Source organism: Emydura macquarii, unplaced genomic scaffold (assembly GCF_026122565.2).
Source record: "Emydura macquarii macquarii isolate MOO-44397 ecotype Brisbane River unplaced genomic scaffold, CSIRO-AGI_Emac_v2 contig_2422, whole genome shotgun sequence".
NCBI lineage: Eukaryota > Metazoa > Chordata > Testudines > Chelidae > Emydura > Emydura macquarii.
The window spans coordinates 17,259,701-17,279,912 of NW_027132559.1; the positions used below are offsets into that span (position 1 = coordinate 17,259,701).

At 37.2% G+C, this 20,212-nt stretch overlaps 1 protein-coding gene across 2 annotated transcripts in view; it reads left to right on the forward strand.

Annotated features, from left to right (window-relative positions):
• SKAP2 (src kinase associated phosphoprotein 2) overlaps positions 1-20,212 on the forward strand; it is a 142,455-nt gene that overhangs the window by 10,388 nt on the left and 111,855 nt on the right. For both annotated transcript variants that reach the window (XM_067562024.1, XM_067562023.1), the window contains exons 2-4: positions 4,598-4,703; positions 7,071-7,096; positions 15,654-15,761. In XM_067562024.1, coding sequence (XP_067418125.1) covers positions 4,598-4,703; positions 7,071-7,096; positions 15,654-15,761 — 240 coding nt within the window. The remainder of the gene's footprint in view (positions 1-4,597; positions 4,704-7,070; positions 7,097-15,653; positions 15,762-20,212) is intronic.

Here is a 20,212-nt window from a genome sequence, read left to right on the forward strand (position 1 = left end):
TCAACCTTTTATTTAGCTGTGACACTGAGTACATTTCCCAGACTTGAAAAAGAGCTCTGTGTAAGCTTGAAAGCTTGTCTCTCTCATCAGCAGAAGCTGGTCCAATAAAAGATATTACCTCACCCACCTTGTCTCTCTAATATCCTGGGACGAACATGGCTACAACAAAACTGCATACATAATCAAGGACAGCTAAGAGATTTGAGTGTGCATTAAATATTTTAATATGCTGTAGTGTGACATTGGTGTTGAAATTTAGCATGTATAAGGTTTCTGCCTTAGCATCCTAGAAGAGAGATTTGGAATTTTTGTTTTGCATTTGAGGAGAATATTTGTTTGTCAGTTCTGTCTGCAAATATCATCAGCAATATTAAGGAACACTTGTATTTGTTAGAAACTATGGGAACTTGTGCCAAAATCTTGTTTGAGTTGACTCTCTTCTGAACTCTTCTGAGTGCAACTTGATTTTTCTTCTGTGCATAAGGTGAACAATGATGTAAACTGGAACGGTATCTGTGACTTGTCTGTGCCTAGGGGACCCCATCTGAAAATGCCGAAATCAGGGCAGGCTGCAAAAGGAGAGCATATTCTCCCAGAATTGGTGGGTAACACTGAAGTTAAATCCCGCAACCAGTCACAAACAGGGCTCCTGATTTCCCACACTGGTTATCAAGAAGATACAACAAGAAATTCACAGCCCCTTTTATTGCATTTCAGTCTCTGGCTCCCAAATAGCAGTGGGTCCAGTAAAGAGAGAAGTTATTTAAAAGTCTGTTCCCTTTATGAATATGTTCTCCTGGTCCCCAAAGGGTCAGCCACATTACCAGATCAATATTGGTTTAGATCTTACAAAAAATACCACGCTGCCAGGCAATCCTTTAGTCACTAAAACTAAAGGTTTATTATGAAAGGAAAGAAACAAACAAGATGAGAGCTGTTTAATGGTCAAAGGAATCAGATACATACAAATGACTTCGAAGTCCATATATATCAGATTCTCAGCAGAATTGTGGAGTTTGCAGGCTTGTATATTTCCTCTGATGTACATCCAGTACCTGGCTGGTTCTCAGTCCTTTGTTTCACAGCTTCAGATGTAGAGTAGTTGATCCAGAAGTAGGAAGGAAGCAGGAATAAAGACAAGATGGAGATGGTGCATCTGCGTTGTATAGTTTATGCCACGAGGCTTGTACTTCCTTTGTCCCAAACACAGCACTTGGCATGGAAAAGCCTCAGAGTCCCCTGTCCATAGGCATGTTCTTACATGTCCTGGTGACTCATAAGGTGCAGCTCCTGGGTTCTTTCACTGGATTCATTGTACATTTGAGTTCCCTTGATGGGCCATTTAGCAGGCTTAGTGCTGCTGCCATCCTATCTGGGGGTGTCATCCAGAAACACAGCACAAGTTTGAAATACAAATATACCATACATACTTAAAAGTTTATAATACAAAACTGATACATACATATAAACGTGCTTACCAATCTTAACAAATCATGACTTTTCCATCAGTAACTTGCATTGGCATATCCCATACAATATTTATTGCAATTCTATAATATTGGTATCAGTAATATTATAAATGGTCATTCCTAATCCAGACAGCATCACAGTATCTATTAAAGTGGTTACTTTATTTTGGCAACTAGCTACTTGGCAAGCCCACAGGAGAGAGAGAGCTATCATCCCCCTGGGAAAGCTCTCCCTTCCCTGTCACTGCTGTATCAATAAACAACAGATTTGTCACAACTTCATTGACTTTTTGCAAAATCTCACTGCAGTTTCACCACAATGAGAATAGATGATGCATCCATTTCTGCCTTGCTTCTATTCTATTTGGAGGTTGCAGGCTTTATGTTCATCTTTGCTTTCACATTCAGAGTTCCTTCAAAAAGGATGTGTTTATATCCACAGTACAGACATTGGTTCCCAACAGAGTTTGGGGCACATGGCATATTCTAAGCCATAAGTGATATTTGTTGCTCAGTAAATGCAGCATGTGTTCTTATCTGTCAAACAGTGACTTGGATGATGGTATTTTTGCTTGGATTTGGAATTCAACAAGAAGTAAGGTGGCCTGCAGAGTTTAGGTGGAGGCTCCAAAGGCGTAGTGCTGTAATGAATTAGATCAAGGGTTTAAAGATTACAATGTAAACATCACTTTCTGTTTATAAAATGACCAGCGACCCTGGGCTTTTTCATATTGCTATCTAAATAGCACTTCAAAGCTGCTAACTTGTTGTCTGAGTAAATATATAAATGGCAAAAGGGGCAAATATTGTCCACCACGCCCATTTCTTCCCTCTCCTGCACACAGCAGAACCTTTGCGGTTTGATCCTGAGAATTGCTGAACACTTGCTGTTCCTGTTTGAAGTAATTGGCTATTTTGTTGCTGCCTTCAGTGGGAACAGGGTCAAGCAGGTTGACTTCATGGGAATCTCTCTGGATAGCATCCCAACTGTACTTCAGAGTAAGAGGAGCAGGAACCCTGGAGCTTGTGAAAGGGTACAGATTGTAAGGCAAAATGCTACCAGGGCTTCCTGGGTCTCAGCACCAAGATTTTTATGGATGGGCCTTGGGGATTCACAACTACAGTAACTCACTGGCCTTCTGTTTCTGCCCTTGTGCAGAAGGAGCGTTGCAGGAATGAGACTTCAACTACTCTAAGGGCTGCTCTGCTACATATAATGGGGGAGGGCTCTCTGTTCACCTCTGGAGGAAAAGCACTTGTTCAGGTCTCCAGAAACCTTACATATTCAAGATTTTGGCTCATATATTGCATGATAGCAATTCAATCCAAATCTCCTCCTCCAATGTTTTGATCATAAAGAATGCTTGACTACATTTGTTGTAGTGACTAACCTAGTTTTTGAAAGCAATAAATTTTTGGCTTAATTGTTCTGTTGCAGCACATAATGCAAAGTGGATCATCCTTAGTTAAACTTTTCATAATAACTTAAAATAGGCAATTAAATATTTAAGTTAGGGACTTTAAATACAAAGCTTTTATTTTAAAATAACATTAAGTAGGTGCAGAACATAAAGTAAATATTCTAACTCCCCTACATACCAAAAACGCTCCAACCTTAAGCCTGGTATGTGGTGAGCCATATAAGGGTATTAAAACAATGAGTGATCTATCATCTTATGGGCTAAATTCTTACTTCACTTAAATGCATGCAGTGCTGTTCATTTAAGTGGAGTAGCACATGTATAAGTGGTGGGGAAGAACTTGGCCCTCTTTGTACATACAGAAAATGTGGTAGGTGCTGTTTGAATTTAGTAATTTTCAGGTAGACATATAAGTCCAGTTCTGGTGTGATATAAATAGTCTTCTGTGGCAGCTGTGATTATGGAAATCTGTGAAATACTAAGCACGAAACAATGCTAATCCCTTTCACTGACATTCTATTATATCCACAAACCATTTATATTATGGCTGTTGGAATACCATGAGAGGCGTTTTTCAGTTTGGATTCTTATGTTGGTTGAACTTGCTATCCCGACAGCATAGTTTGATTTTTTACATGTATATGTTTAGGATGCTTCCAGGGAAGTTGCATTGAAAATTTGGGTCATCTAGTCTTGGTGCAATGGCACTGGAACTTTTGAGCACAATTATGCAGGAGTAGGGACTGCAGAATGCCCGCTGAAGTCAGTGGGAGTTTTGCTGAGTAAAATGGCAGGATTAGATCTATTAGGCTGTAGTTATTTCAGTATGTAAATAAAATATTTTTCAATATGAAATAACATACTCATTTTGAAAACTAAAAGAATAGGGAATTAGGTACTCATTTTGAATGATCAAGCCTCTTTAAATGGAGTGGGACAAAATTCTCACACAACCAAAACAATACAGTTTTAAAACATTTTAAACATCATTTCTAAGTGATGATATAATCAACTAATCTTTTACTTTAAGAATAAAAAAGTACATTGCAGTTCATAACTTGGGTCCTGATTCTGCAAGTGCACAAATGCTTGACTGTGAGCACATGATGAGTAGTTCTGTTGACGTCAATAGGGTTATTCAATTATGTAACGTTAAGTGCCAGTGTAACTGTTTGCGTGAGTGGGCTGTGGATATCGAGTTTTAGCCCAATATGAGGTACAATGGCAACTTATAAACACGTGATAATGGAATTTAGACGGAACCAGCAACTGATTCATACCAGCAGTGACTTCATCTGGTTTTGCTATGATGTTGTAAATGACTCAGCCACTTTTTGAAATTTAAATATAGAATAACATGGCAGTAATCCCTGCACAAAGCTGTCTGCTATTTTAACTTTATACCATAAGTGGTAGAATGTATTTGTCATAGCACCATGGATTATTTAATCTTGTGTAATTCTTGTTCATTTAATAATGCCAAATATCAAAACAGCATTTGCTGTGCTAAGCATAAGTAGAGCAGAGAACAAATTTATCCAGTTTAGAATTTGAAGTATTTCAACCATGTTATCCATAGGACTGATAAAATAGGTTTCTTCATAAGTGATAATATCAGAACAATCTGTCATAGGGATATTTATCTTCAGAAAATTACCACTTTTTCCGTTATAATGTGTAACCTTTTTTTTTTCTTTCATGGTCTAGATGTTGACACATTTATATCCGATACCCTAAAAGGAGAGAACTTATCCAAGAGAGCAAAGGAAAAAAAGGATGCTCTTATTAAGAAGATAAAAGAAGTCAAGGCTAAGTAAGTCATCTTTACTGTTTTAATTTATTAGTATTTGCTTGTTCCTCCTTTTGATCACTTGTCTGTTTTAACAGGAGTTTTATACTTATACTCTGCAAAGGGATCTATGTGGGTGAATTGAATTATTGAATCCCCACAAGATTCAATTTATTTCAGTTGGAAATGGGGGCATAAAGGGTCTGACTGTATGAATTCCTTTGTGGGATCAGGGCCTTGGTTCTTTAAGATTCTTAGGCCAGAATTTATCTTCATCTGACTAACAAATTCTTTAAAATATAAAAACTAATATTAGGAGAACTTGTCCAGAATGCTTGCTGTAGTTGCATGATTATTTTCACTGGGTCAGATTCTCAACTGATATAAACTGCACAACTCCATCCATTTTAATTCATTCTCTCATTAGCCCTGTCTATGCTAGGAAATTTAATGATAGCTGAAAATAATTGTAAACAACAAGTTCCTTTAAACTGATATTGAAAACTTAAGTGCAGCATAAACCAGACAAAGCTGTTTTCTTAATGTTTCAGAGAGTATGATTTTGAGATTTAGTTCCACCCTCTAACTTCAGTCAAACTGCTTGGGTGAGGAGGTTTTGGCACTAGTTTTACACAGATGAAAAAAAAATCATCTATTTTACAGTACGTTGTATCTTATATTAGAATATGTTCTAGCGCTTGTTGTTCTCCTCTGCAACCTCTCCGCAGCTTTTTTCACAGCGATAGCTCTTTCCTGCTTGATATCCACCTTGACTCACATGACACACTCCTTTACAAATGTCAGTGATAGTTTAACTGAGTGATGACAGTGTACTCAATGCTGCTTTAATGAGAGGAAGACATGGAACTGGCCCTCATATGTTTATAATCTAAGGTTCTCCTACCTCTCTGTTCCTTTAATGCTTTTTTAGTTAGATGGTCCACCTCCCTTCTCCTCCATGGGGGGTCCCCCAAGGCTCTGTCTTAGGTTCTGGCCCTTTTTTCTCTACAACCCATTCCCGGGTGATTTCATTAACTGCCATTTCTAGAGATGACTCTCCACTCCATTGACTTCAGTGGGGCCAGGATTTCACCTCTTATCCTTATTTTTAAATTCTCCCATTTCCACCTTTCTCTGCTGCTGCTAACACCACTGTTCTTGTCACCCCTGCACCAAAATGTGTGTCTGCCAGAATCACCTTTGATTCCTCCAGCCACTTTTACTCATCCAGGCTGTGTCTAAACATTGCTACTTTCTACACAATGGTTCTTAGATATAGCCTTTTATCTCTGCTTGCATCTCTCCCTCAAGGCCTTCTTGACTCTCATTTTCATTGCTTTTAACCATTACCCCACTGGGTTTCCTGAAAATTACACCACCCCTCCTGGTCCATTCGAAATGCAGCTGTTAAGGTCATCTTACTTGCCAGTCATTCTGACCAGCTCCCTTTTTACCGCTAGTCAAGTAAGTTCAAGCTTCCTGAGATTGCATTTAAACCCATACATAACAATGCTCTTTCCTTACTTATTTACTCTTGCATGTTATTGTGTCACTACACCCTACAACTGGTTGTTTGTTTTTTTTTGGTTCATTTATACTGCAAGGCTCGTGGCTTTGGGGGACCTGGCAATGTATGTAGTTTTCACCACAGCTGTTAGTATCCCTCAGTATCAGAGATACAGTAGTATCTCTCCATATAAGAGTTATTGAGTAAATTTTTTAAGGCCTGCTTATTGTGAATGTTTATTTAAACAGCTATTATATTTAGACCCATATCAATATCTGAATTAACAAATATCTTCTGTTTATCCATTTTGGTTTTTATATGCTGCTGAAGTATTCAAACCACATCCAGATTTTTTCCTATGTTGACCAGTCACATTATGTTCATTATAAAATATGTAAAAGATTTGATATGTAACTTCTGATAAATGACTTTCATTTATATAGAGACATCTTAAAATATGGTATTAACTTTGGGGAAGGTGATGGAAAAGTAAATATGTAATATCCTCACCATTTTTAGCTATGTGAGCAAATATGTTAGAATCTATTTTTTTAAGTATGTTTATTATTACACCTGAATCTGTTTTTAACTGGCCTTTTTTATTTGTCACTAACCTGTGAAATTTCTTTAAAATGACTGATAAGCACGTTCACAAATTAAAAAACACTGGAAGAAGAACTGATTAAATGTTTTAATATATGTGTAAAGGATAAGGCTCTCAAAATAATGGTGAAAATTTGCAGTATAGATTTGCAGCAGTTGTACTCATATGGTACAAAACTGTTGTTTAGAAACAAATAATTTTTCTGTATTTGAGTATATCACATCTTGAGACTTCCCAAATGCATATTTATGCTGTTTTTTTTTCTCTCCCTCCTCTGCAGTTATCCCCAAGAACTCCAAGATAAAGGTAAATGTAAAATATTTTATTTCACTGTGGCATGACTTAAATACTTTGCTCACTGACAGGTTCTCAGTTGAATAAACATACTGCACATGTGTTTAAAAGCATACCATTCAAATATCCAGATTGTGCTTTGATTGACTCTCCAGGATGTGGATGCTAGCTCCCCCTGCTGAGAAAAAAATTAAAAGCTTCCAAAATCTCTGTGCTTTGAAATTTGTGTGTTAAAACGTCACTTATTTAATAACTAGGTTATATTTACTTCATAAATGCACCGCAGGAGAAATTTTACTAATAAAGGGGCCTTTTTTAGAAATATAGCTGGGAAATGTATATTTAATATAAATGGAATGTCTTAAATATAGATTTACTTAATAAACAAAAACTCAGTATTGTCCAAAACTATACAATTCATGTTTTGTCATATAAAGTGTATGCAAAGCAGTCTACTTTGGCAGTAACCAAATGTTAATAGTTAATTTATTTAAGACTTTTTTGTGAAGGAGGGATACCAAAGTCTTCTGTTCAACATCACTTTTTAGCAGGCTGATTTAATGACTATATGATATTGGTTTTTGATCCACTCTGAATGAATATTTTCATATTGTAGCAAGGAAATCAGACTGTTAGTACAGGAGAACAAGATTTAGAGTGCTAGTAGTGAAAACTGTTGTTTGGGTTATGTATTGTCTTCTTGAGGAGTTAAAACAAAGCTGCACAGTGCAGCTAGAAAGAGAAAAGATTGAGAAGTGTATTGCTACAGTTCTGTTCTGTAACTAAACCTGGAATGGCCCTTATTTCCATGATGCTAATTCACGAGGTCATGACCTATAGCCTGTGGATGCTGGTATGAGGGTCACAGTGTGAGGTCAAAAAAGCCTATGCGAAATTGCACTCTTTGCACAGAGTGGGGACCCTGGTACCTTCTATCTGTAGACAGGAGATACTAATGTGTAATTAATTTGTGCTAGCTGATAACGTGAGAGTATATTGACACTTTCTATGAACCAGCTTTTCAGCTATGTAAAGCTAAAGCAAAATACAGTTAAAATGAGGCTACAAATTTCTTTAAATAATTTGAATGAATTAAAAAAAATATATCTTTCATTTGAATAATGGTGATTCTTAACTTTCTGGAAGCAGCTGGGTTTTGCAAAATCTAAATAAACAGTTTGTACTTACAACTTTGTTTAATTAAATGACACCACTTTCTTAGGCCTGGTCTACACTGGCAATGGAAGTCGACGTAACACTGCTTACGTCGACCCCCTAAAGTATGAGTCTCCACTGGCACATCAGTTCCATTGATTTAAAGCATAGTAAAAGTTGACCTAATAAAACCACCTCTGCAAGTGGCGTAGCACTGAATTCAAATTCCATGGGTCGAATTTGTATGCAGTGCGCAATGTAAATCGACGCCATTGGCCTCCAGGAGGTATCCCATAATGCCCCGTTGTGACCGCTCTGGACATTCACGCTCTGCTGTAATGTGGCCACGTAAACAGGAAATAGCTCTTCCCCTCAAGCCCCGGGAAATTTTGAATGTCCATTTCCGGTTTAGACAGTGTTGAGAGAGCTTTGTAGCTGAACTGCTCGTGGCGACTGCATGGCTCAAATGTGCTCCAGCTTGGAGTAGACCAGAGGTCTTGGATCTCATCGGTCTGTGGGGCGAAGAGTCTGTTCTGGCTCAGCTCTGAGCCAGCAAAAGAAATGTAGATATATATGAGAAGATAATTCGTGACATGTTGGAGAAGGGGCACAACAGGGACGCGCAGCAGTGCCATGTTAAGATCAAAGAGCTGAGGCAGGCTTGTCAGAAAACTAGGGAAGCTAACAGCCATTCTGGCTCCTCGCCCAAAACATGCTGCTTTTACGAGGAGCTGAATGCAATTTTCGGCGGTGACCCCACCACTGTGTCACCACACAGCACTGATACCTCCAAAGAATCCCAGTCCAGGACGAATGAGGAGGACTCCTCTGTGGATGAGGAGAGCAGGGTGCAGGATAGTGGGGTATCCATTCTCCCTGAGAGCCAGGACCTGTTCATTACCCCAGAGCAGTCCAGCCACAAAGACAGCAGGACTGATCAAGGTGCAGGGGAGGGCACATCTGGTGAGTGCGTGGCAAATCTTATTTTTTCAGTTATGTCCCCAGTCCAGCTTCTTAAAAGGAGTTAATGTTTTTGAGTGGAGGGTCTTACTGGGTGGTGGCAAACTTCAGTCGAGGGTTACTCCCGGAACAGACTATTTATGTGCAGAAGTATGCTCCGAGAATCCTCTGTGGATATCTCAAGGAAACTTTCATGTAGGTAATCTGTTAACCTTTGCAGCCTTATTTCTTCTGCCACAGTAGGATACTTTCCCCTGTCACTCTGCTATTAAATGAGCAGTCATCATCGTGCAACACAGCATAGGCCTGTACCCCGATGCTTGCAGTAAATCTTCCCTTTCCACCTGCCTTGCCCTCTGGAGACTGATATCACACATGGCCACCTAGGGAAGATGGAGCAAGTTTAAAGTACCCAACCAATACAGTCACTCCGTTTTATTCCTCTGCTGTGAACGGGGTTCCTGGGTGCCTCCCCAAGTCTACTCCTGTCCTGCTCTCAAGAGAACAAACACATACTGGATTAATGTCTAGAACACTTTTCCTTTCTTAGAATTTTTCTTTATTCTTTAATTAAGAAACAATAAAATCAGGATGGAGCTTAGGCTGAGTTTTTTTTGTTCCTAGGACCTTTGAGGTCTTTTGTATTGACTTCTTGTGCTTCAGCCCTTTAGAATTGTAGAGGCATCAAAAAGTGGGTATAACCATACTCGCTTTGACCTGTTCTAAATTTTCCAGTATAGAGATCTTCTGAAAGATCAGTGATTAGATGAATTTTTAATGATGCTTATATAGAGACTAGTTTTCAGCTCTAAGGAGATAGAAGCCTGGACTTTGTTAAAGATTGAGAGTTAATACAGTTTTTGGCATTTCTATGCTTGAGATTAATTGAATCAATATTATGGCTGTCAAAATGTTTACCAAAAGGGCTTTGTTTTTAACTCCCGCTAAAAGTAGTGCTAAAGTTGGCAGAAGCACCATTGAAAGTACTATATGGGCCCTACATACCGCACTTGTGTTTGAAGTTTGGTGTGCTATTACATGCTGAGATAGGGTTCCTGCTCTCTGCAATGTCTAGGCTGAGAGCTGTTGCTTTTTACAGAGGCAGTGGGTTTTTTTGTGCCTATGCACAAGCTGCTGTCAGGAGACATAGCAGGAGTTTCTGGGGATGGAGAAGACTGGGCAGTGGCTTACAGTTAGGAGTAGCACACCAACAGCTACTGAATGTTACCATGTGGATGTGGAAATGCGTACTGTTTTTAATGGTAGATTACCTCTCTGGAGACGACCACTTCTGAGCTAGGAGTGCAAGTGCATGTTGGTGGTAGCACATTATGGTGGAAATATGGGATGACTGGCAGTGGGCCCAGAACTTTTGTGTTTAAAAGAAATCTATTCATGGAACTGTGGGGAGCTTGCCTCAGACCTTGAGTGGCATAGCACCCAGGTGAGACTTAATAAAGGCCCAGAAGCATGTTGTTATTGCCTGTGGAAATGGGCAACCCCAGATTGCTGCCGATCTGTTGGCAATCAGTTTGGGGTTGGAAAATCTACAGATGCTGCAATGGTCATTGAAGTTAGCAAGACAATTAATGATATGCTGACTCTCAGGCTTGTAAAATTGGAAATATTCCTGAAATAATTGCAGGGTTTGAATGGATGGGCTCCCAAACTGAACAGGCATGATGGTGGGGAACAGGATGGATATATGCATCTCACCAGTTTTGAGCAAGCGAGTATATTAATAGGAAAGGATACTATTCCATTGTTATGAAGACCCTTGTGGACCACCATAGCATATTCATGTTCAACTACTTTGAATGCAGCGGGAGAGGGTGTGTGATGCCAGGTTGTTCTAGAGGTCTGGCCTCTTTCAACATGGGCAAGCTAGAATGTTGTTCCCCATCCTGTTAACACAATATCTGTGTCAAGTGTGATTTTAAGTGACCAAGAATCATCCTGTCATGTGCCAACAGGACAAGGCAGTTTAACTACATGCTGAGCAAATGCAAGATGGTGGTGTTGAACATGAGGTTAGCATGCAGTGAAGGCAAGGCCAAAGAATCAACTCGTGTGCAGAACATTATTTCTAGTTCAGTCCCCTGAACTTTCTTGATGGCTAGTCCTTCTCTAAATAAAGTTAGCGGCTGCTTTCTATTATAAGCCCACTTCTTAGTGCCTTCCTATCTCACTGCCAACCTAACCAATCCAGCCAAATTCTCACATGCCAGATACCATCTCATGGTAGAATTCTTCTGGAAACAATTGGAGAACTTTACATGAGGAATTTCAGAGATAGTTGCTTAAATATTTCTATCATTAATTTTTTCCCCAAAGACTTTCCTAATGCTTTTTGGCTCTTCAGTCTCTGAAACATATTCACCTACAAACCTCATACTGTTTCTGTAGGGCTTAATATGTAGATATCTTTTTTTTGGTTTTGTGAAGCTCAGGTAGGAATTCTTTAGATGTTTAAAATGCCACTTGATATGAAAACCTAGATTGATTCACACACATTAATGCACATATGTATCAGTTTGCTGCATGTCAGAGTGGGCACAGAGGGAGTAGCTGGCAAAGGAACCACTTGAATGACAGGTGGATTGGGTCATTTTCTCATTGATGTTCTATTGAAAATCAACTAAACCACCAAGGGACTAAAGTGTATAAGCTTTAGCTTGAAAATAACTTTGTCCATTCATTTGTGCTAATGTACCTGTATTGGGAATCTTACGTTTATCAATTGCTGGGTGCAATTGTCTTTTCAGCAGTGGTGGTTGGGGAGTGGGTAGAAGGAACTCATTTCAGCTAGACATATTTGAGCTTTCGGGAATAGCAAAAACACAGGAGTTTGGCGCAGCTGCTGGCCTGCCCTCCTTTAAGTATTTTATACACTTGAAGATTAATTTTGAGCAATTTCTTTGCTTTCCCCTTCCTACACGTTTTACTAAAACAGTGTCTAGAGAGTCCAGGGTCCCTCAATAGCAAGAGTCCATTTCAAAGGCATTAACTGAAATATTTGGATGTCTGGTCTCCTTTACAGATGAAGTGGCTGAAGAAATATCTTTGTTTGTGTTCATTACTATAAACAAATAATAGCAGAGGAAAACAAATTGTGAAAAAAGAACAGCTTGTGGGTTGGTTTTTTGTTTGTTTGTTTGTTTGTTTTTTAACCAGATCCCTATAAAGTAACATGGTCTTGTTCATAATATTCAGTTGATACTAGCTGAATCTGTTAGAAATTTTCAGTGCCGAATACAGGGAATTAAAGTGCAGCCCTTGTTAACATAACAAGAGTTAAAGTGTCTAATTCCCCACTTGTCGTCCTGCACACCTACCTCCTTGGTGTGTGCTGTTTCAGAACATCAATAAAATAATATACTATAATAGAAAAGATGGTGTTTAATAAGAAAAGATCAGGTACAGTACCTTTTATTGCGGGTAAATCAAAATATTGATTCTGCAGTCAAACCTAAGTGGTTAGTTAAACTGCAGAAATGAAAGAATAGGACTTTCTTTTTAACTGTTAATGGTGTATCATTAATTAAACTTAAAAAAAAGTTCTCGGATAAATCAAATGCTGTTCTGGGGAAACAAGAAACCATATTAATGAACATCAACTCCTTAATTATCCTCATGACTATATAACAGGGACACATTCATGTCTTTTCTTTGTGCAATAACTTTTACAAAGAAGTATTTTAAAACTGATCATTAATTTTATGACCACAGAAATGAGATGCAAAATTTATGCTGTTGTCATTGGCATAGGCTCAAGGCACTACTGACATTATGTGTGATTGTAATGGAATGGCTCCCAGCTAATGAGTCTATAGACAATTCGTTTGAGCATGCTTTGCTTTTAGATGTCTGATTAGGCAGTAATGCTTTCAATTATGCCTGCAAATTGTATTGGATACATTTACCTGATGCCCATTGTTGCTTTGTAGTTCAGCTTTCTATTACATAAATACAAGTTGAACACTTTCCTTTAATTTATTGATGCTTTTCAGGTATATTCGCAGGCACTTAGCACCTGCGGAGGGGAGAAAATGGTTTGTGCTGCTCAACACTGACTCCTCTGACTGGTTAAGGAGTAGCACTGATAGCTTCAAATGCAGTCTGTTCTAGTCTTCCTCAGTCAGTAGAATAATTGGCTTTGATACAGGGCCTTGCTGGGGGAGGATGAAAAATAGGAACGAGAATGGACAAGCCCTAGTAATCCTAAAATACAGAAGACCCCACAGAATTAACAAGAAGTCTTCTTATAATTTTGATGTATAAAACTTCAGGGAATAATATTCCTATATGTTAACAGAACAGACTCCTAAATCTCTCAATCCCACAAAGCCAGGAAACTGAGAATTAAGGCTGATTCTGTTCTTAAATCATCTTGTCGTGCATAAACTTAAACATTGTAGATATGTTTTTCATTAGAACTCCAGAATATTGGGTGATCTATCATACCAAAATGAGCTACAATTCCCAGGTACAACTGAGTGAGTTAAGGACTACATTTCAGCTTGTAGTGTGAACTACAAAGCACTTGGTTTAAACGCAGAAACAAAAGATATGGCTTAACATCATGGTATATTTTCTTAGTGTTACATATTTCAATTACTGTATTTTCAACATAAAGTATGTGTACACAAATACAGGTTCTCACTCACAGGGCAATAGTGTTTGTTTTTTTAGGTGGGTAGATTTTTAAATAGTCACAAATTGATTTGAAATCTTCATTCAGGATTTAAAGTTCATAAAACTCTTTGAAGATGAAAAGCACTTTAGAAGAGCAGGGCATTACATTTCTAATTGGGGTATTTAACTAATTTTGCTTTACAAGAAATCATTAATTTTTATTTTTAAGAGGCTTACTTGGATTTGAACTTGGATTTTGGAGATACACATTTATACACAGAGCAAGTATTTGTGTGGCCACTGTTTTTCTTTATTTGATATATATATATTTCCTAGAGAATACATATGAGCAGTGTTTTCTTTAAGGATTTCTATTCAGGTGCTTTTTAGCATTTGTATAAATGCAAATAAATAATCCAAAATGGTCATGTGGTCTAGAGAGCCTATGTCATAACTTGAAAATACATTAAAAGCAATGCACTGACATAACTAGAGAGCAGCAGAATAACTCAGTATAACCCACTAGCAGCAAGCCAGGCCACTGAAAAGGTCGTCACCCTCCTCCCCTGCCAAAAATTCACCACCTTTAACTCATCTCTCTCCTTCCCCCCACCCCACCCTTTCCAATTAAAAACCTAGGGAAAGAGACTGTCATATACCCTGAAGGTTATTCAGTTTGTGCTATTTTGGACCAATAATGCCTCTATTTCTTCCAGTTATTGTTTTGCAAGTCCAGTTTGAAGAGTAAAAAACCATTGCATGCTAGGTGAGAGAGGTAATATGCTAGAGAAACATCCCTTCCACATGTATGCAATGTTTTAATTGTCTTATTTATCATCCCATAAATGCTGTGGTACCCTGATTTTTTTTAAATGTACTTTCACACACTTTATCCCATGAATTTTCTGTCAGAGATGATTGTGCTGTCCGCACAACAGTTTTTCCTAAGAAAATCCCAAATCTTAGACTGTATGGAAATTTACACTGGCACCCTAATGAGGTTTGGATGATTGTGTATCTGAATGTGGATATCAAATATTAGCATAGGTACTTCCTGTTAACTGACAAGTCAAGTGTTTTCATACACACTATGGTGTTCTGCTATTTAAATATTTTTATGTTTAGTGGTATAAAAATAGGACCTCTGTAAGGAAGTCCAGTTATATTTGCTCTATCCAAATGTCAGCTGCGCAGTTCAAATTTGCTGGAGACCTTCCATTTTAACCACTCAATATTTGTAAGATTTAAACAATTTGAAAGAGAAATTAAAAAAAATTTCTGATCTGTGTAGCTGTTCTCCTTTTCTTTGTGTAGTTGGTATATTTTTAGACATATACCAAATTTTGGGAAGTGGGCAGTTAAAGACTTTCCCTTTCTTCCCCAAATGCGCTCTCCTTTTCCTCTCTTTTCAGGCTATCTTTCTTTTCCTGTTAGTTTCTCTCCTCATCCACAGTTTTGGTGTGTGGGGAGCTGGAGGGAGGTATATGAGTGGGTGGTGTTTTCTACTGATGAGATTCCAGCTGTGCACCATTGGGAGGGGGTTCATTAATATGACATCACTAAAAAGACCCACTTGGCTAATTAGAATATAGCTTTGGCGCACCAGTGTGCACAGCCATACTCTAGTATTTAGAGATTCATGAAATGAAATGAAGAGAACAATAGGACCCTGAATTGGTTCAGTTTAACTTTAAAAATATGACTTGAAATAATCGTTTCTTATTAACAAAAAATTGCTACATCTCTGCTTTTAAAATAAATTCTGTTTATGCCAGAAAGAGACAGTTACTAACCACTGGTATCTATTTGACTCTTGCAGGAGAATTGGAAGATGAGGAAGAGTATGAGGACTCTTTCCCGTCACCTCCTGATAATCTCTCATTAACATCTGACCGATATGATAAAGAGGATGAAGCACCCTCTGATGGTATGTGACTCTGTTTATCTTAGAATACACTAGATTTGCCAGTTTGCTACAGACCCATGCAATCTGATCCTCTTGATTAGGCTGATGTTATGGTTGGAAAGCAGATAAACAGATTATAGGCATCAGCAGACAGCTGGACAGTTTCCTTATCTTTGCAAGAACCTTTAAGGAACTGAAGAGCTCTCTCTAGTGGTACTAAAAGCATAGTGAACCTGTCAAAAACACACACTGTTTGTTTTTACTCATATACTTTTTCATAATGAAAACTCTTCTGTAGAATTTTTTTAAAGATAGATCAGAGGGTAAAGCAATATGTGAATATTCATAGTAACAAATTGTTTGTTAATTCAACGTTATCAGATTCTTGCTTAATTTTATTGTGCTACTTAATTGCTTGCTGTATTATTTATCTTATAAATAATTAAATAGTTTAATTGATTGATATTTTTCTTTAAACTTCATGCAGAATGAGTTCATAAAATATTAAATTAATTATTCCTACAATGCTTCCTCACATTGACTGCCTTATTGTAGATTGTTTTCTTTACGTAAATTTTTAGTTTGACTTCCCATTTTAAAAAAACCTTGGGTCCATAGTTTTTTTTCACATTGTTTTATCCTGTGTTCAAAGTATATAAACAATCAAATTTAGCATTAAGTTTAATGAAGATATAAACAATTGAATATTGTAAGAGTTAAGCTTGCTTTATCATAGCTTCCATTTTTAGGTCCATTTTTATATATAATATAAAAAACTTTGGCTAATATATGATTATAAATTAAATACATATAGAAATAAATTAACTATGTATATTAATTTGTGGCACTGAAAGTTAGACGTGAATGATGTTTTCTGCCATGATATGATGATCAAACTGTGCAGCTTCATCTCAGAATACAATTGCTGAATGAAAATATGCTTCCCGCAACATAGCACTCCACATTTTATGTTATCCAGATTATTCCCTTTGGAAACATAAATTGCTTTTATGAGGTATAAAATTATGTCTATTGCAGAACAGGGATAAGTCAAGTACATGCATAAGTGATAAACCTTCTAACCACTGATTCTGAATAATGACATTTTCTTTATACACACAACTCTGTTAAAACATGCAACGATAATCACATACTTTTTAAGTTGCACTAGTTCTGCATTTTTGTAAATGTAGAAATGTTATTAAAAAAGCAAAAACACACTTTAGTTTTCAGTTCGTCTTATAATTATCAGCCAAACAGGGCATGGTTTATAAAAAATCTAAATTAGTTTTCCAAAGTACAAACAAATTTAAGTTTCCATTTTTGTACTTACAGATGTTATTAAAATATCTTTTTGTGGTTATATCTTCTGATATGTTGAGTTTAAAGCTACTACAAAAGATATCTGGATATTTGACAGAGAAAATGAAGCTATATATTTTTTTCTGAAGTTGTACATTATTAAGAAAAAGACAGCAGTTTTGTTGACAAAACTGAATAATGAATTGTTGAACAATGCAGATGCCTAAATATGTTAAGTATCGTATCAATTTGGACATACAGATAATTAATTTAGCCTGTTTTGAATGTCGTAATTACTAGATTAAGCGCATAGATACCACTATAATAGCCAATTTATAAAATTTTTAGATAATTAGATGTAATGTAAGCTAAAAATACAACTAGTACAAGATGATATAATCTAAGATGATGAAACTTTGTACTGTTGTCCCTTTTGGCCAAATCCTGTGGGAAATTTGACTGAGTAAGAAATGAGTAAGGATGGTGGAATTGGTCCATAAATATTGATGATTTCCTTGAGTCATTTTTGTTTAGTTTGTGTGCAGTAGGTCATTCTAAAGGCATTTGAATTTCAAAATATAGACCAATATTTTCAAATCTAGCTGCCTAGATTTAGGCTCCTAAATTTGTGTTTCAGTATCTAAATAGGTGGCCTGATTTTGAAAGATTGATATGAAAGGATTTGTGGGTGATCAATACTTTCAGAAACCAGTCTACTTACATTTAAGACCATAAAGCTGCAATCCTGTCATTTAATCTGCATGGGTAAGACTCTTGATCCTATGTGGATCCCAATTTACTTAAATTGGGGTCCATGCAGGTGTAAGTGTTTCGTTGTGTTCATCCAGTTGCAGGATCAAAGATTATTAAGTATGGAATTAGGAGCCTAACTTTAGATACCCAAATTCAGAAATGATCTCCATTGAACATAAATGACTATGTAATGCAAAATTATTATATTTTATGTGCTTAAACATTACACTAAAGGATTTAAGACTTGTATATTTTCTAAAAATACTAAGGTCAAATTTCTCAGTATTCCTCTAAAAAATATAATTGAGAAGGTACACTCATAATTATCTGTAATTGGAGGTCTATCTTATGTACTCTGCAATCATTGTAAAATCCTGGTTTTTGTGTGTGAGACCTTTATCTAATGTTATATTAATTACAAGAGAGGTAATCCATTTAACAATAAGTACGGTATAACTAAATTAGTCCAGGTCACCAAAAGGCCTGTTGTCAAATCTGATTGTTACTTTGTCCTTTTGACTTTTACCTTATGGTAGGCACTAACAAAGTATCTAAACATTGATGGATTATAAACTCTAAACATGATATGTATTTTTCATAATGCTAATGTAATTTTCTAGGTACTGAAAAGGTCAAACCCCCACATCTCTGTGTGCATTCTAAGTCTGTCTTTCCTTTTAATATTTTTTTCTCTGTTCCTCTGGTTCAAAAGTTCACTCAGTTCCCAAATGGCCACCTAATTTTCCAGTTATTCCCTCAAGCCATATGTGTTTTGGTTTCTTTATGGTTTATTAGGTACTGTAAGAAAGTAGCATAAGTTATATCTTCTAATGAAATTCAAGCACACTTCAGTGATGCTTTGACTTGATTGCTGGCAGCAATTAAATCACAATGTAGGAGAATAATGTATAGGCTCACAAGGTCCAGACACCCTACAGAAACTGAAAAAGGATTAAAAAAATAAATAAATAAAATTTTAAAAAAGCAACCCCAAAACCAAACAAAAAACCCTGCCAGGCACTGTTACTAACGTGATTTTTTTTATTGGCTAACCAGCTGACTGATAGCAAAATCATAACTTGCAGTGTGCTAACAGGCAGAGTTCACTTGTAGGTTATTGTGAGCTGATAACGGGTTAGATGGAGTTTTGATTTTCACATTGGACCTCGGTGCACCAGATTAATGGAATTTCAATGAGAGACTGGAGTAGTCACAGCTTTGTCAGAAAAACAGATGGAGATTCTATAGTCATGTCTGCTCATTAATACCAGTTGCCTGAAAGGTGTACTACTTCTCTGTACAAAAGACTCGAGATAATTGATTTTTGAGTGGGGTATTTTTTTCATTTATTGATGACTAGGTTTCTTGTAACTTAAATGACAGGTTTTTATATAGTATGTTGTATAACAATGTTGCGTCTTGTAATTTCTTACTCTCCTTCCATCTGTTTTGAAATTTGGTTGTGGTGGGAAATTAATCTCTAGTTTAGCTATAAAGGGAAACCAAGACATGTTAAAATAATACTTACAAATCAAAATAGCAAGTCTGTACTTTATGGTTATGGTTTTAAAAAAAAAAAGTTAGCACCAACTTTAGAAGATAGTGCTTTAAAAATAAAAAAGGAAAACGAAACCATTTCATTTACAGGAAATACTTTGTTCCTTGGACGGGGGGTTTGCAGAAATTTAACTTTGATCCCTACTGGGGGTGCATGTTCTGTGTCCTCCCCCTCACCCCCTCAGGAGGACCTCACTCTTCTCTCCCCTCCTCTCTGCTCCACCCTGGCCCCAGCAGAACTCTCTCTCCCATCTCCCCCCCCCATGTGACCCTGTTGCTGGAGGAGATCTGTGCCCCCAGTGATTATTGGGGGCGAGGGGCCTGTGTGTCTGTGTTTGCCCCCCCCCCCCCCTTGTGCATGCCCCTAATACCAAAGGGGGGAAAAAAGTCAATATCAAAGGTTTTTTTGGATTAATTTAAAAAAAAAATTAGTTCCGCGCCATTTTGAAACTACTACAGTATCTCAGGCTGGTTAAAGTTTTAATTTTTATCATTTTGGTAAGGGAAGCTGTTTCATTTTTTTTTTTTTTTTTTTAAACAAAAGTCTGATTTCTCTTTTTTTCCATTTGCGCAATGACTTGCTTGTTCAGTTCAGATGAAGTGAATGTTCTTCTGAGACACTTCCTTCATTTGTTTGTCCCTGGTGGAGGTTGTAATGCTTCAGACTACCTGAAATTACATTAGAGGGTGCACAAAGATGTGAAAATGCACTTTCAAGCCTGGAAGCAGATCTATCTATGTTTAGCTTCACATCTTCAGGGGGCATAAACCTGATCTGTCAATCAATGTTAAGTTTAAAAAGATCTCAGTGGGTTTTGGTAACATTTGAAGCAATTTAGGCCATGGTCATTTCTGTGGAT